The 15,483-nt window shown below is 39.1% G+C and overlaps 2 protein-coding genes across 3 annotated transcripts in view; both read right to left on the bottom strand.

The window, feature by feature from the left end:
* The window catches only part of PTPRB (protein tyrosine phosphatase receptor type B), a 103,946-nt gene extending 97,030 nt beyond the window's left edge, over positions 1 to 6,916 (bottom strand). Inside the window, exon 1 of the mRNA XM_072146712.1 lies at positions 6,797 to 6,916. Coding sequence (XP_072002813.1) covers positions 6,797 to 6,851 — 55 coding nt within the window. The 5' untranslated portion in view covers positions 6,852 to 6,916. The remainder of the gene's footprint in view (positions 1 to 6,796) is intronic.
* Positions 6,917 to 8,278: 1,362 nt separating this feature from the next.
* PTPRR (protein tyrosine phosphatase receptor type R) overlaps positions 8,279 to 15,483 on the bottom strand; it is a 144,372-nt gene continuing 137,167 nt past the window's right edge. The window contains exons 13-15 of one of the 2 annotated variants that reach the window (XR_011854903.1): positions 12,776 to 12,889; positions 12,302 to 12,470; positions 8,279 to 9,164 (exon numbers count right to left, since the gene is read on the bottom strand). Coding sequence is in view for 1 of the 2 variants with exons in the window: in XM_072146714.1 (XP_072002815.1) it covers positions 9,071 to 9,164; positions 12,776 to 12,889 (208 nt within the window). In the remaining variant the exon portion in view is untranslated. The remainder of the gene's footprint in view (positions 9,165 to 12,301; positions 12,471 to 12,775; positions 12,890 to 15,483) is intronic. The other variant, XM_072146714.1, reaches the window with a different exon arrangement.

Here is a 15,483-nt window from a genome sequence, read left to right on the forward strand (position 1 = left end):
AGACCTAGCGAATGACCTGCAGAAAGTTGGGACCAATGTAACAAGTCTACTGTCAGTAACACACTACACGACCAGGGACTCAGATGCTGCAGTGCCAGACATGTCCCCCTGCTTAAGCCAGAACATATGCGGGTTTGTCTGAAGTTAGAGAGCATTAGGATCTTCCAGAACAGTATTGGTAGAATGTCATATGGTCAGATGAAACCAAAGTAGAACTGTTTAGGAGAAACACAACTTGTTATGTTTAGAGGAGAGTTAATGCTAAGTTGCATCCAAAGAACTCCATACTGTGGTGAAGCACTAGGGTGGCATCATCATGACAAGGGTCAGTTTCTCAGCAAAGCGACCAGGACGACTGAACAGTGTACATGAAAGAACGATTGGGGCCCTGTATCGTGAGATTTGCTAACCTCCTTCCTTCAAGGGCATTGAAGATGAAATGCGGCTGTGTCTTTCAACATGTTAAAGGGGTATTCTCATTTCAGCAAATTAATGTTATTATTTGCATGTTAAAAAAATTGTACATTTTTATGCTTTATACTTTCTGTATCAATTCCACACTTCTTGCTGTCATTCTATAGAAAGTTTCTATGTTTACTTCCAGTTGAATGAAATCTAACCATGGTCACACAGGTGCACGGCTCATTAGTATCATAAAGTATTTAGAGCTGGGTTATAACGAGCCGTGTGACCACGGTCAGATATCTGTCCACTGGAAGTAAACATAGAAGCTTTCTATGGAACGACAGAAAGCAGAGATCTAAAAAACCATGAGGAATTGATACAGAAAGTATATTTAAAAATATTATAATTTTTCGTTATACAAACAATAACATTTATTTGCTAAAATACGAATACCCCTTTAATGATCCCAAGCACACCACCACGGAAAATGAAGGAGTAGCTTTGCAAAAAGCTTTTGAAGGTCCTGGAGTGGCCTAGCCAGTCTCCAGATGGGAACTCCATAGAAAACCTTTGGAGGGAGTTGAAAGTCTGTGTTGACCAGCGAAAATGTGATTTTCTAAATTTTTTTTCTCATTTTCTCTCTCATAGTTCAGGTCTACCTATGATGTCAGTTACCTCTCATACCTCTCATCTTTTTAAGTGGGAGAACTTGCATTATTGTTGGCTGACTAAATAATTTTCCCGCACAACATGTCACTTGTCTGTGCTACAGACTCCTCAGCTCTTGGCCCCCACCTTTGTGTTCCTGTTCAACTCCTCCCTCCTGCTTCCTCACAAAGGTCATAGCCTGGTGAGCTGACATTAGTGGGAGAGGGAGGAGCTGTACAGGAGCACAAAGGTGGGGGTAAAGACCTGAGCAGTCTGCAGCGAAGACAAGTCATGTGTTGTTTTTTGAAATGCATCCAAACTAAAACCAACCCCTGTGACTTCTGTCAGGATGCAAGGTAAGTTATAACACACAATCCAGCAGCAGAGAAGAGTTTTTAAAAAACCACACATCAGAGTTTCATTAGGTCAAATGTTCAAAATTTCTATGTGTTTTTTTTATTCTGGATCTCAATGTAGTTTTCACCCTACATTCAAGCAGCTAGTGAGATTGAGATCAATAAACCTCTGTTCTGGGGATAGATTTTCACTTATCAGGTATTTATAACATACCTGAGATGGAAATAACCATATTTTTCAAGCTTCTCACACTTATGGCATAAACATTTCTACTGTAAAGGTTGCAAACAGAACCTGTCACTAGTATGCTATTTTTATCTGGGAATAAGTTGCTATAGATAAAGTACTGTATATGCCAAACATGTAATTAAGAAATGCCTGTGTTATATGGTTGCAACACCCCCACAAAAGCGTAGGCAAGGTGGTTGTTGCAAATAGCGCCCTCTCCTTGTCAGGATCTATTTGGTGAGCCAGCACAACTCATTTAGAAGCTAATGCTATGTAAGCTTAGTAATTGCAGCTGTAGCCACTGCCTGGTAAGGCAAGAGTTAACAAGGTGAAATGTTCTTGTCAAATGATATGTATTGTGATACTGCAAAGCAAGCTGGAAGCTGATTGTGCTACCACCTGACCAAGGGAGTATATAAACCCCTGTTGGGTGAGAGCACAGGGTCGATCTACATTTTTAGGTCTGCAGAGTCAGTCACAGCGAGAGACCCCATCTCCAGTAAGCATAGGGAAGTAGAGCTCCTGCCGAACTGCACCAGCCAGTGTCTTAATACCAGGAAGCAGAATTGTCCAGGCAAGCTGCCTGACACATTATGGCTAGCCAGGAGACTTAAGCCCCAGAGCCGAAATCCTCCATCTGGACTCGGCTCCATCTCTACCAGCCTGGAACTAGTACCACAAATTGTAATATTTGGAATGCAGAAGATATTTAATTTATCTTTTAAAAGCTTTTTTTATTGCAAAAAATGTACAATAAATAAGCACAGCTGTAACATCACCATGAAGTATGGAGTTCCTGCCCTAGTACTTTGATATGCCAGTAAAATCTGGAAAAAAAATAACGGTTTCATTTGTGGAGGTGTGCTGAAGATCTGTTATGCAGCATGCAGTACTGTACATAATTTGTCTGAGTATCTTGCCATCAGTTATGTTGTCTAAATGCTAGCATATGTTAATTTTCTGCAATGTTTTTTTACACAGAATGTAAACAGATCATGTTAGCATCAGTATGATTCCTAGGAGTGAAATGAAAAAGACATGCATCTTCATGTTTTAGGCTGGTATCACTTGTGTAGTTACATAGTATAGTTGATATGGTTAAAAAAAGACATATGTATTTTTTCAACCATAGGGAAACAAGTCTCTATTATAATATAACTGTCAATGTTTGATATAAAATAGCATCTAGACCCTTCTCTAAGTCTCTACTGTGACCAGCGCCTAAGGCAGGCTATTCCACAGATCTCATAGTAAAAAAGCCCTTTTGCCTCTGTGGATTAAACCTTATTTTCTCCAGATGGAGACAGTGTCTTCTTGTCTTTTGATTTGATTTAACCTGGAACAATTTTCCACCATATTTTTTGTATGGATAATTTATATATTAATACAAATTAATTATGTCCCCTCTTTGTTGTCTCTTTTCCAGACTAAATACATTTAGTTATTTTAATCTTTCCTCATAACTGAGACCCTCCATACCCCTTATTAATTTTGCGGCTCTTGGTTGTACCCTCTAAAGCTCCAGGGCACAATTTTTATGGACTGGTGGCCAGAACTGGATATGTTCCAGGTGAGGCCGAACCAATGCCTTGTACAGTGGTAATATTACATCCCTATCCCGAGAGTCCATACCACTTTTGATACATGACAAAATCTTGTTGGCTTTAGAGGGAGCTGAGTGACATTGCATGCATTAATCTATGATCTACCAGTACATCCAGGTCATTCTCAACAAGGGACTCTCCCAGATTTACTCCACCAATGACATATGTTGCAGGTGGATTATTAGCACATAACATTACATTTATCCACATTGAACTTCTTTTGCTAAGCTAATGCCCAAACACTCATTTCCAAGTCCTCCTACAGCCTATGGACATCCCCCATAGATTGTAATATAATTCAAAAGAATGGAGGTCATTTACTAAGGGCCCGATTCACGTTTTCCCGACGTGTTACCTGAATATTTCCGATTTGCGCCAATTTTCCCTGAATTGCTCCGGGTTTTTGGCGATCAGATTGTGGAGCATCGGGCGTGCACGTGACGGAAATCGGGGGTGTGGCCGAACGAAAACCGAACGGATTCGGAGAAACCGCCGCATTTAAAAAAAAATAAAAAATTTCGCTGGACACGCGCTCAACTTCACCCGGCAATGGATCGTGAACTCCGGCGGACCTCGGCGGACTTCAGCGCAGCAGCGACACCTGGTGGACGTCAGAGGAACTGCCTTAGTGAATCGCCGGAAGACCCGAATCCACCGCAGAGAATGCGCCGCTGGATCGCGAATGGACCAGGTAAGTAAATCTGCCCCAATGTTACTAATTTTCAGTTGCAACAATGCAACTCATGTATGAATTCACTCTTAAGTAGGGATGATCCATTAAGGTTCAAACCTGAAGGTTCTACCTGAATGCTCACCCCTAATGGGTAACATCCCCACTCATTGCTGGCACCAATTGTGGGTGTTATCATTTAAATGCTGCCGCCAAAGTTAACACCCCAATTGGTCTCAGCTCCAATCGCAGTTTGTACATCCTTTTTGCTGCTATAGAATTAAAGAAGGTATGTATTAGCCAAGTGATGCTAATCAAATGCCCTCCATTAATTGATCATCAGAAGGTATGACCATCTAGTTTTGACAATTTGCAAAATTTTGGCAAGTGCGTTGAGATATGTGTGTTATATCCTAGTGCCAAGGAAAAAAGACATCACTACGATTATCACAGCAATTGTAACTGCCCATGAACCTGGTAAGAGTTATAAGGTAATTTCTAAAAATTTGAAGTTTCTCATTCTATGTTGAGAAAAGATTATTCCCAAGTTAAAGATGGCCAGGCTTCTGGTTGTGGATGCTCTAGCAAATTCATTCCAAGGTCTTTGCAAAGAAATTGCTAACTATCCGCTTTAGAGTTTTGAAGTTACCATGTTAAATGTTCAAGACAATAAAATTAGAAAAAGTATGAGCAGGTAAGGCTTGTATAGATGGATGTTAGGAGGAAGCAACTTTCTTTAAAAAATCATGGCAGCACTAAAATTGCAATGCTCCATCCGAACAGACCCAGAGATCTCAGGTAACAAGTCTTTTGAACAGACAAGACTAACGTGAGATGTTTGACTATAATGCAAATTACTGTGTTTTTCAAAACCTAACACAGCTAAACATGGTGGCAGAAGAATGATGATTTGGGCTGTACATCCACATTGGGTGAAGATTACATATGCCGAAACTTGTGTTCTTGTTTATGATAAAATCCCTGGCTCTCCGGGCAGAGCAGCTTCTATTCCTATGCTACCTGGAGAAATTCGCTTCCTTCAAACTTACCTGGGTAGGAACGACCAGACATGCCCCCTTTCATGCCTTTCGGCTTGTTGCTGGCATACAGGGGAAATAATCATAATTACTGGTGATTGCGACTACTTCAGGTCTTGTATGCCAGTTCTCTTATAAATCTCCCCCATTGAGTCAATTATGCATAACACCCAACCGTCTCAGTTGGACAATCTTGTAACTTAGGGTTTGTCCTGCTGACATATCACACAATGCAATCACAGATTAAGACAGACCTGCACCAGAGGATGGGAAAATGTAAGTATCACATGGGATCCTGCAACGTGAGGGAAGGGAGGTCAGAGTTTTTAAGCCAGGGGTTAGGTTACAGAAAAGGAGGGTAGTATAAATTATAATGTGGGGACAAATGGGGGATGCAGAAAAGGGGCATCAACTAGGCCAAGGGACCAGATATAACTTTATATTAGAGGTCACAGGAAGCAGTTATTATACAGAGTTGGGGGTGGATACAAGAAGAGGCCATTTTGCTATGCGGGGGCCGCTAATGGGATCATTATACAGGGTGGGGACAATAAATGTTCATATACTGGTATATTGTGTGGTAATACTAGGGGACAGGGTAAGGGGCTGGGCAAAAGGTGTGGCTTAGGACATAATGATTTACTGTGAAGCGCTACGAATGTTGCTTCTCCTGTCCTCATTTCTCCATTCCAAAAGTGGCTAGGTGTGCAACAGGGGGACATTCAGTGTATCATACATGACTTTTCCATTTTGTCTTCATTTATGTTGAATAAATAAAAACATGGTAAAATCTGTGGTGTGTTGTTGATGTATACATTTTTGCCACCGTGGATATAGAGTTGCATAATCCGGTAAGATTTATATAAATTTATCTGCTGAATTGAACTAAATGGGGTCAAAAATGAAGTTGTTCTTGTACTGACACTTACCTGCATTAAAATTCTAGTTATTTTTTATAGTGTCCACTGCAGCCATGTAAAGTCCACTATGTAAATGCAGAGGATGCTGATAATATATTGATGCAACATTAATATAATATCCATAATGAAGCTAATGTAATTCCAGGTTACTGGAAGTATTGAATGATTAAATCATTACCGTTATGTAGCAGGTTATTGGATATACCAATGTCGATTGTTATATTTCCCACCATGTTTAAAAACCTTATCCTCTATGTAAAAATATATATAAATATATACTGTACATATATATTTATCTGGAGTATCGCGATGACTCTATATTTAGTTTTATGCTATACTCTAATTCATTAGTTATGCACTTACATAAATATGTGTTCTCGTGAAGTATAAAAATGGATTATCAGTATGCTATCAAAGAACAGTGCCACCTAGAGATGACAATATGATCAAAAGTCACTTAACTCCCTATAAATATACAGGATACACTAAATAGTGGGACAGTACTGAGAGACCATATCCCCAACATAGGCCAAGCTTAGGGCAAGTTACTCTGCATAACTTATATATTTCCTTGTCCCATCCTGGAAAACATATTTGAATATTACCTTATTTCAAAGCACACATATTACTTATAGCTTAAACTCCAGCTTCTTTAATGATGCACGCATGTTCCCAAAACATTGAAGTCCTCTTTATTGGTCCTGGCATTGGATGACAGTATCATCATTCGGTTGCTGAGGCCTTACAGCTTTATGAAATCACAGACACTACCACTATAGATTATTTAGTCTGCTGGAGTTCCTGCCTTGACACATAGCTAATGTGACACATGCAATGTAATGTCTATATGAACCATTTATATAAACATGTTCCCTGGTCAACCCTTCACTTTTATATCAATACCTCCCACCTGGATCCCTCACTTACCTGTTATTCCGTAAAATAAGTAGATCACCAGCAGAACACGTAAAAATGCATCCATTTTCCACCTTGTAGTCACTCCATACTTCGGTCCAGCAACTTAGATAAGTGAAGCTAACTTTAGGAAGGAAATGAGCCTTCACAGAGGGAAAAGTCAGTGACGAGAACTTCCTTCTATTCAATTGTTTTGGGGACTCTGCAGCAGCTTGCCTGAGTCTTCAGCATTGATTTAATATCTATGTATATGTTTGTGTCTGGACCTTGTACAGAGGTCTCGGAGCAGAGCAACTAAGACTGCAAAACAAGCACATTATTATAACCCAGCAACCTGCATTGGAGGGGGTGCAATATGTTCTTATATAATTGTGCCTCTCACACTGAAAAAAGGAAGTTGTTCATTGCCTTAGATTTCTACTGACTATAGAAATGTAAAAATATATCAAAATACATGTATAGGATATAATTAAATGATTTGTTATAAAGAATAGATGCCCATTTTCTGGCATATAAACATTGCTTATATGCTTCCAATATTTTCTCACACTTTTAAGGTTCTGTATTTGTGAAAAAAAGAATGTAATAGCCATGGTGAATAAAAAGATAAATATATGAATGGTTTACCATACATACAACTTTATTATTAATATCATAATTCTTAACACATTTACCATAGTACTTGTTGCTGTGCTATTTGTATTGCATTATATTCTGAAAGTGCTATTAGCTGCATATTGGTGTAGAGTGGTTGAGAGACACGTGTACTGTAGATGAGTGAAAGGTGGGTGTATATGATAAACACTTTTTTGTTGATCGCTTGTGGTTTTTATATAGCTGTAATTATTGACCCGCACTGGTGAAAGGCACAGCTTAACCGGCTTCTATGGGGATTCTTCTTCTTCACTAGTCTTTGGACATCTATGTAGTAGTTTACATGATTACAGCTTTTCTTCCACTTTAAAGAAAGTATTTTAAAAAACACACCCCTCTTAATTGAGTTACTTAAGACCAATATTAGGTTTTATGCACACTATGGTTTTGGCCACTAGACATCGGTGGCCAAAACCACCACTATTCTCGCTGATGTCCATAGGACATAGTCACAGTGCAGCGATACATGGTGCATGCACTGTGACTAACTGCATTGTGACTGTGCACAATACAAGTCTATGGGGGCCATGAGCTAGCTGCTGTTTGTGTGGTAAGTTCATGGCCAAAATTTACAGCCATGTGCATGTAGCCTTATAAAACTTGTCTACCAGGTGTCCAACTGGCCAATCACGTTCATGCCTAGTTGCTAGGGGCATTGGCTCTGCAGCCAATCAAGCAGCGAGTCCAGGCTAGGCAAAGCTGCCAAACGGAGGATGCTGGTTTGGTCATCTCTAAAAGCTACAACTCTCAGTATGTGATAAATATGTAGAGGCACAGATTGGAGATGACTAATAGAAGACCTTATATAAAGGATTGCATTACAAACAACTATGGAACCAATTTATTGGACTGCAGACAACAGGTTTATTTCTTGCAAATTCAATAAATGCTATAAAGTTGGTAAAATTACTCACAGGATTTACAAATACACTGTATTCAGATTTGGAGAAGAGGCGCAGCAAGTAGTACAACCCACAGTCTACAGAAAATGCATATCCACAATGTACATTGTGCTCTGTTATATATCCTGCTGGAAATTCACAACTGCTAAGAGAACAAGAACACATCTCCATATAAAATGTTCACCATTTTGGAACCTTTTAGATAAAAACAAAGAAATATTATGGATTTAAAAATCAACTAGTCATAGTACAGAGAACACTAGCAGCAATAGTCTTATGTGGGCAGGAAACAAATTCACCACATAATAAGTAATAGCACTTAACAGAGTGACAACTGACAGTCCATTTACAAGACACAAAGGTTGCAAACGTTTATTTCTTATACACTGAATAATCGTTAAATACCCAGCCACTGTGTCTGGAGCAGTAGTACGTACATTCTGTGCGGCAGAACACCCTATTTCATAGGTATATATCCGCCTTTCAGTAACATACGCAGAATCCATGTTACATCTTCTAAACCGTCCATTGCTTCCTGCAGAAACTTCCATTACAGGTACATTCAATGACACATCATTGTCCATCTAATTGTCTCAGGCTTTCCGACATTTCCTCACATGTTGCATCTACAGTCTTGTCCATGGAGTCTACTTTACTCCTTCAAGAAACTGCTGGTCAGTAATTCAGGTCATTACCTAAAAAGATCTCAATTGCTTAAACTCCCAGCATCTCACTGAACGGTTTCTGTAGAGAGTCGACTTTCATAAAGGCTCAGGGCATGGTGCACAAACTGATACTGTTCACTTGTCTGAACCATTCCACCTCTGTTAAGGAAAAGCAGATAAAGCATCATAAGAAGAAATACAACAACAGCAGGTTATCCTATAGTGATACCTAACAGTTTGGTGTGTTCAAGAACAGTTACATATCCAAAATAATGTTTTCCACCTGCTCTGCTGTCTTTATAATAATGAGAACAATCCGTATGGTAGTAAGCACAGACACCACCTGGGAAGTCCTGTGGCCCTAGAGCATCCCTGTAACTTACCAGCACCATTGACCAGGATATCATTACATAGGTAGTATAAATATGCAGTAGTCTCCCATTTGGCTTCATTTTTTCTGACCAGGTTGTCTCCTGGCATTTTGCATCATATCTTTTCCTGTAATTGCTTTACATTATCTTACAGTGTCTTAACACTTAACATATGTGTTTATTTTTTAATTTTAAAAAATGTATTCGATTAATTAGAATTATATCATAACATGATATAAAATTATCAACATTTCTTTGATTTAACAACGAAAACTCAATTTTGGTTTGCCAAAACTCAACAGATTTTCGCAAATAAACCTAATGATAGGTTCCCATAGCAAAGTGCCAACTATTGCCCACGCTGCTAGCTAAGAAAAGTGCATACTTCCGATCACCAGAAAATGAACTCTATTAGCCTACCTGGCTCCCTGCCAGAAGGAGTAGTAACTTGCAAGTGAGCGTTTTTTCATTTGAGGAAGTGGGGCTCATTTACTAAGGGTATGCGCCTCTCATCTCTCCCTCATATTGTCACTCTTCTCATCTCCCACTCATATTGTGGTTCCTCTGATCTCCCCATCATATTGTTGTCCTTATCTCTTAGCTCCCCCTCATTTTGTGGCCCCTCATCTCCCCCTCATATTGCGGCTCATCTTATCTCCCCCTCGCATTTTGGCTTCTCATCACAGCTTCATATTATGGCCCCTCATTTCCTTATCAAATTGTGGCCTCTCATCTCTCCCTCATACTGTGGCCCTATCATTTCCACCTCACAATGTGTCACCTCATATGCCCTTCATATTGTGTCTCCTCATGTCCCTTTCATCATGTGGCCCCTCATCTCTCCCTCATACTGTGGCCCCTTATCTCAAACACATTGCGGCCTCTCATCTCCCCCTTATATTGTGGCCCCTTATCGCCCCTTCATTTTGTGGCCCCTCATCCCCCCCTCATATTGTGACCTCTCTCATCTCTCCTTTATAATGTGACCCATCAGCTCCCCCTCATATTATGGTCGCCATCATCACCCCCTAATATTGTGACTCCTCTCATCTACCCTTCATAGTGTGACCCCTGAATTCCTCTTCATATTGTGGATTCATATCTCTCCCTCATATTGTGGTCCCATAATCTCCCCTTTATATTGTGTCCTCTCATCTCCCCATCGCATTGTAGCCCCTTATCTTCCCCTCATACTGTGGCCCCTTATGTCCTGCACATACTATGGCCCCTCATCTCCACTTCATATTGTGGCCCCTCATTTTGTGGTCCCTCTCATCTCTCACTCATATTGTAGCCCTTCCTTATATTGAAGCCCCTATAATCACTCCCTAATATTGTGACCCCTTTCATCTCTCCCACATATTGTGGCCTCTCATCTCCCTGCCATTTTTGTGGCCCCTCATCTCCCCCTTCTATTATGGGTTGGATGGAGTGGGGGTGGGGGCGGAATTCTAGGAAATGATGAGTCTATAGCGACAGGGGGTGGAGTCAGCGACCCATTGGTGCCCTAATCATGGACCAATTATATGTGAGGAAGCCTGGAAGTAAATGTCTAATTACCCTGAAGTGCCAGCATGAGAAAAATATGGTATTAAACCTGGACCTTTAATATATATGGATGTCTGTACCAAGGAAATGTGGACAAGTCATCCAGGGAGGAGGAGAGATAAAGAGTTTCTCTTTCTAACTATTTTTCCACTTCGGTCAAAAGATGGTAATCCTGAGCAGATGATCATGCTCTATTAATGCAGAAATTCCTAACATGGTATCCAATAAGCACTTTTGTCTTATTCAGATAAGCCCATGAATATAACCATTTAAGCGACTGAACATATTCAGATGTGGAGATATAATTCTCAGAAATAGTCTGTGGTAGCAGAATTTTGTCCTTCAACTTTCATTTTGACAGGATGCATTTCAGTCTGTTCGGGAAATGACAGGAAAAGCTGCCTACTTTCTGTGTGAACTCATGTCCATGTACTGTAGGGCGTGCACAATGTGAATACAACCTCATGGCATATAATATACTATTTGACTAAATATAGATACATTTTATTTCTTACGTGTGAAATCATAAATAATATTGTGCCAAAATTACATACAGCGTTTACCCATATAAAAATAATAAAATGCTACAAGTAGATCAATTAATCACATTATTATTTAATATGCAATAATGTGTGATAATATTTACCGGGAAACCTGTATGGTACTGGGTTGCATTTACTAGGCTTTAATTCGTTTTGCACTGCAAGGTAGTACAAAGCACCTGGAATGGGTACTTTTTAATACCTACTGTAGATTAAGTACCTAGTAAACCAAAAGTGGTCCTATAGTGTCAAGCTCTGGTCATCACTATTGCGTTATCAGAAGGAGAAACAGCTATTATCTCCACTGGAACACAAACAACTGTACATAGTACTTGATCTCAGTCAAGGCAAACTAAAATAAACAAATGGCCTGGTACCCCACCTGACCTGGTTCTATGCCATGGAAAGTAGATTCTATAACACTCCTTTAAAGGTAACAATATACTAAAAGTAACAAGCACCCAATACAATGTCTACTCTAAAGAACTGGTACTGTTTAAAAAATATGTCATAGTTTTATACTTGTAGTAAGTCATCAAAGGCGGATTTCTTTCTACAACAGCTCCAAAACTTTGAGAAAGGTCTAAGATATTTAGCAGATTTTTACAGATCATAAACATTGATGGCCTTAGTATAGGTCAGTGATGGCGAACCTTTTAGAGACCGAGTGCCCAAACTACAACAAAGACCCGCTTATTTATCGCAAAGTGCCAACACAGAAATGTAATTTGTGATTTATACTCCCTTCTCTGTCACAGTTTTCGTTGATACCAGCACCCTGAGGACACCAATAAAGCAGAAAATAGTCCCAGGTACAGCTGTCACTTTAAAATACCTCTGCACAGCAAGTCCTGGGCTGTATGGGACTGCAGGAAGATACCTGGAGTCATCTCTGGTGATGGCCTGAGTGCCCACAGAAAGGGCTCCGAGTGCCACCTCTGGCACCAGTGCCATAGGTTCGCCACCACTGGTATAGGTCATCTGTATTTGGTGGGACTTGGCATCTATAATAAAAATTTAAGACTCACCAAATGCAAACCTTTACAACTTTAGAAGCATCCTTTATGTTTTATCTTTCTAAAGATAGCATGTGGCTTAATCTTTGTACTGAAGCAGAGATTTCACAGACTGTTGCAGCAGGGACTTTATTGTATAGTATTATATACCCATGATACATGTACATATTAAAGAAATACTGCTCTTTGGATGGGACATGTAGACAAATATTGTACGTTTTACATGTCTATATGGTAAAGAAATTACTTTTTTCTCTGTTAAATTTACAATACTTATCATGATCTGCATTTACCTGTCCATTCTTAGCTGGCAGACAATGCCTAATACATCTACAACTCCTTCTTCTTTCAGCTGATAGCAGCCAATGGATGTAGCAATGAAACAGCCAGTTCTCCCTATTCCAGCACTGAAAAGAAAAAGACAATAATTTATAAGGTGCTTATGTCATTTCTAATCTGGAAATGAAGAATAGTCATAATCTACTATATACCATGAAATAGTTGTTCTCTGTTTAAGAATTTAAAGGGATATTTTAAATAAAATATGTTTGTGCTGGAGAGCAGCAATGCATTTGGGTGCTCCTGCAGTCCAAGGGCAGGTTCTGATGGATCAATCAATCATTTCAGTGGTCATGATCCACCTGGAGTGAATCACTGCTGCTTCTTAAAAGAAATCTAACCCTCTTTTCTTGGTCACAACAATTTTTGTTGGTACCATGGGCCACTATTCCAAATTATACTGTATCCTTCACCTGTATATGACATACTTAGTACTGCAACATTAGCGGGCCCTAGCCCTTCTGATACTGTCAAAGTATTCGACTATGTCCTATGTAAAATAGATGACAAACCATGAATCACATTTAGACATTTTTTCTCTGTAGTCATGCAAGTCTCATTTGAGAGTTGTTTTTGTTGCTGTTCTGCTAGAAAATACACCCATTTATGTTACTTATAGCACCTGATATGTCAGCATAGACACCTACAGATAGAAAACTAGCATAGTCTTGTTCTTTTCTCTTGCCTACATCTGATGTTTTGTATACTAATAGATAATTGCAATAACTGTTATTGTTAGAATACAGAACAGTGCACAAGCATACCAAGATGTTTGTCTTGTGCCTAAAAGCAGATACATTCAAGGTGTACATATAAAGCTACATATGTTGCTTTCATCATCGAAAATGCATTTCTATGGACATTCCATATTTCCTTGCCACATTCCAATGTACCTCCTGTACAGGAAGTGCGTATTGCAAAGGAAAACATCTTGTATGTAGTCAGGATATGGAGTGTACTGTATGAAAGAAAAATATAACTTCTGAAGGTAATGAGAGGTCATAGACATGCAATGTGCTCCTGAAGGAGTAATTATCTTACACTTGTTAGGATACAGGCTGTTCTTCTCATTGTGGGCCAAATAAAGAGCATCTATACAAAGCCTCCTGGTCAGAATTATTCATGTCAAATGTGCTGTCAGCAAAAAAAACACAAACATTGCTTTGGGGGAATCTAGATGGTTAATTGGTTGATTTCTACTCCTAGATTTCTAATGTTGCAAGATATGTATTCACTTTGCATTCACCCTTAGAGGGCTCAGCCTTCTTTGGTCTTCAGGATGTGGGCAATAGCGAAATCTAAAAGCCGTAACTTTTTTTTATTTTTTAATGTTTGTTGCAGGAATTGTTTTTTTTAAATTAAAACGAGGTTTACATTTTGGTGGTGTCCATTTGTGGTGCACATAATTTATTGATTGAATTTTATTCATTTTTTCTGGAAAAGGATGAAAAAGAAAACACTAATTTGGACATTTATTTTTTAATTTTAAATTTTGCACCATTTACAATAGGACATAAATACCATCTTTATTCTATGGTTCACTACTATTCATAGGATACCCAATTAATATACAGTATTTGCTTCAATTTGCCAGTTCTATACAATGAAGACGCTATTCTTAAAAAATCGCCATCTTCATAAAGTCTTATCTTTATTTTCCCACCAATGAAACTAGTTGGAGCCTTTATTTTGTATGACATGCTTTAATTTTGATTGGAACTTTAATTTGTGACTTTTTGATCACATTTGTAACATATTTGTGGAATTGAGGAATAAATTAAAGATTATATTTATACATGGGGCAAATATAAAGGTATTTTAGTAATTTTTTTTAATTACATTTAAACTGTTTGATTGGAATGAAGGGAAATTTGTTGTTTTATTTTGTTTTGTTTTATATTTCCAAAACAGTGAATTTTTACTTTTTTTAAAAAAAATGTTATTTTATCCCTTGAGGGGACTAGAAGGTGCAATACCTTCATCACACCTTCAATTCAATACTGTACAATAGTATTTTAGCGTGTTCTAACTGTCAGCATCTCCTTCACATCCTCTTCTCCTAAATCTCAAACTGTGGCCCCTCTTCTCCTGTCTCTCATACTGTGGCCCCTCACCTCTCCTTTACCTTATAGCTTTGTAATAATAAAAACAATAAATACAGTTACTCATCTCTCTCTGTTTCCCCACTGATATCCTGTTTTCCTCTCCTGCTGCTGTGTGTATCTCTGCCTACATATGCAGAGGCACAGTGATGAAGCAGGGAACTAATGTCCAGTAACAGTGGGAGAAAGCCAGAAATCCAGGACTGTCCCGCTGGATCCAGGACGGTTGGGTGATATAAATGAGGGAGACCTACCTCACTATTCTTTGCAGGAGACCTTTGCATCAACAGAGCCTCAGGCAAAAGGCTCCCTTGCTAGCTACAGACAGAGACTATCACATGATCTCCCCTTTCTCCCTCCAGAGTGAGTAGGGAGCAACAGCCCCAACCCTCTCTGAAAATGTCCTTTATCTTTTGTGTAAATACTCGACAGATTCACAGACATAATCAGCACGGAAAGAGGAGGTAAGAATCACAGGTGTATATATTGAGAATACCTAAGAAACTACTGCACATAATATATAAATAGCCAAAGTTGTTTTACATGACAGGAGTTACTGA

This window comes from Engystomops pustulosus, chromosome 4, assembly GCF_040894005.1.
Source record: "Engystomops pustulosus chromosome 4, aEngPut4.maternal, whole genome shotgun sequence".
In the NCBI taxonomy this organism is placed as follows: Eukaryota; Metazoa; Chordata; class Amphibia; order Anura; family Leptodactylidae; genus Engystomops; species Engystomops pustulosus.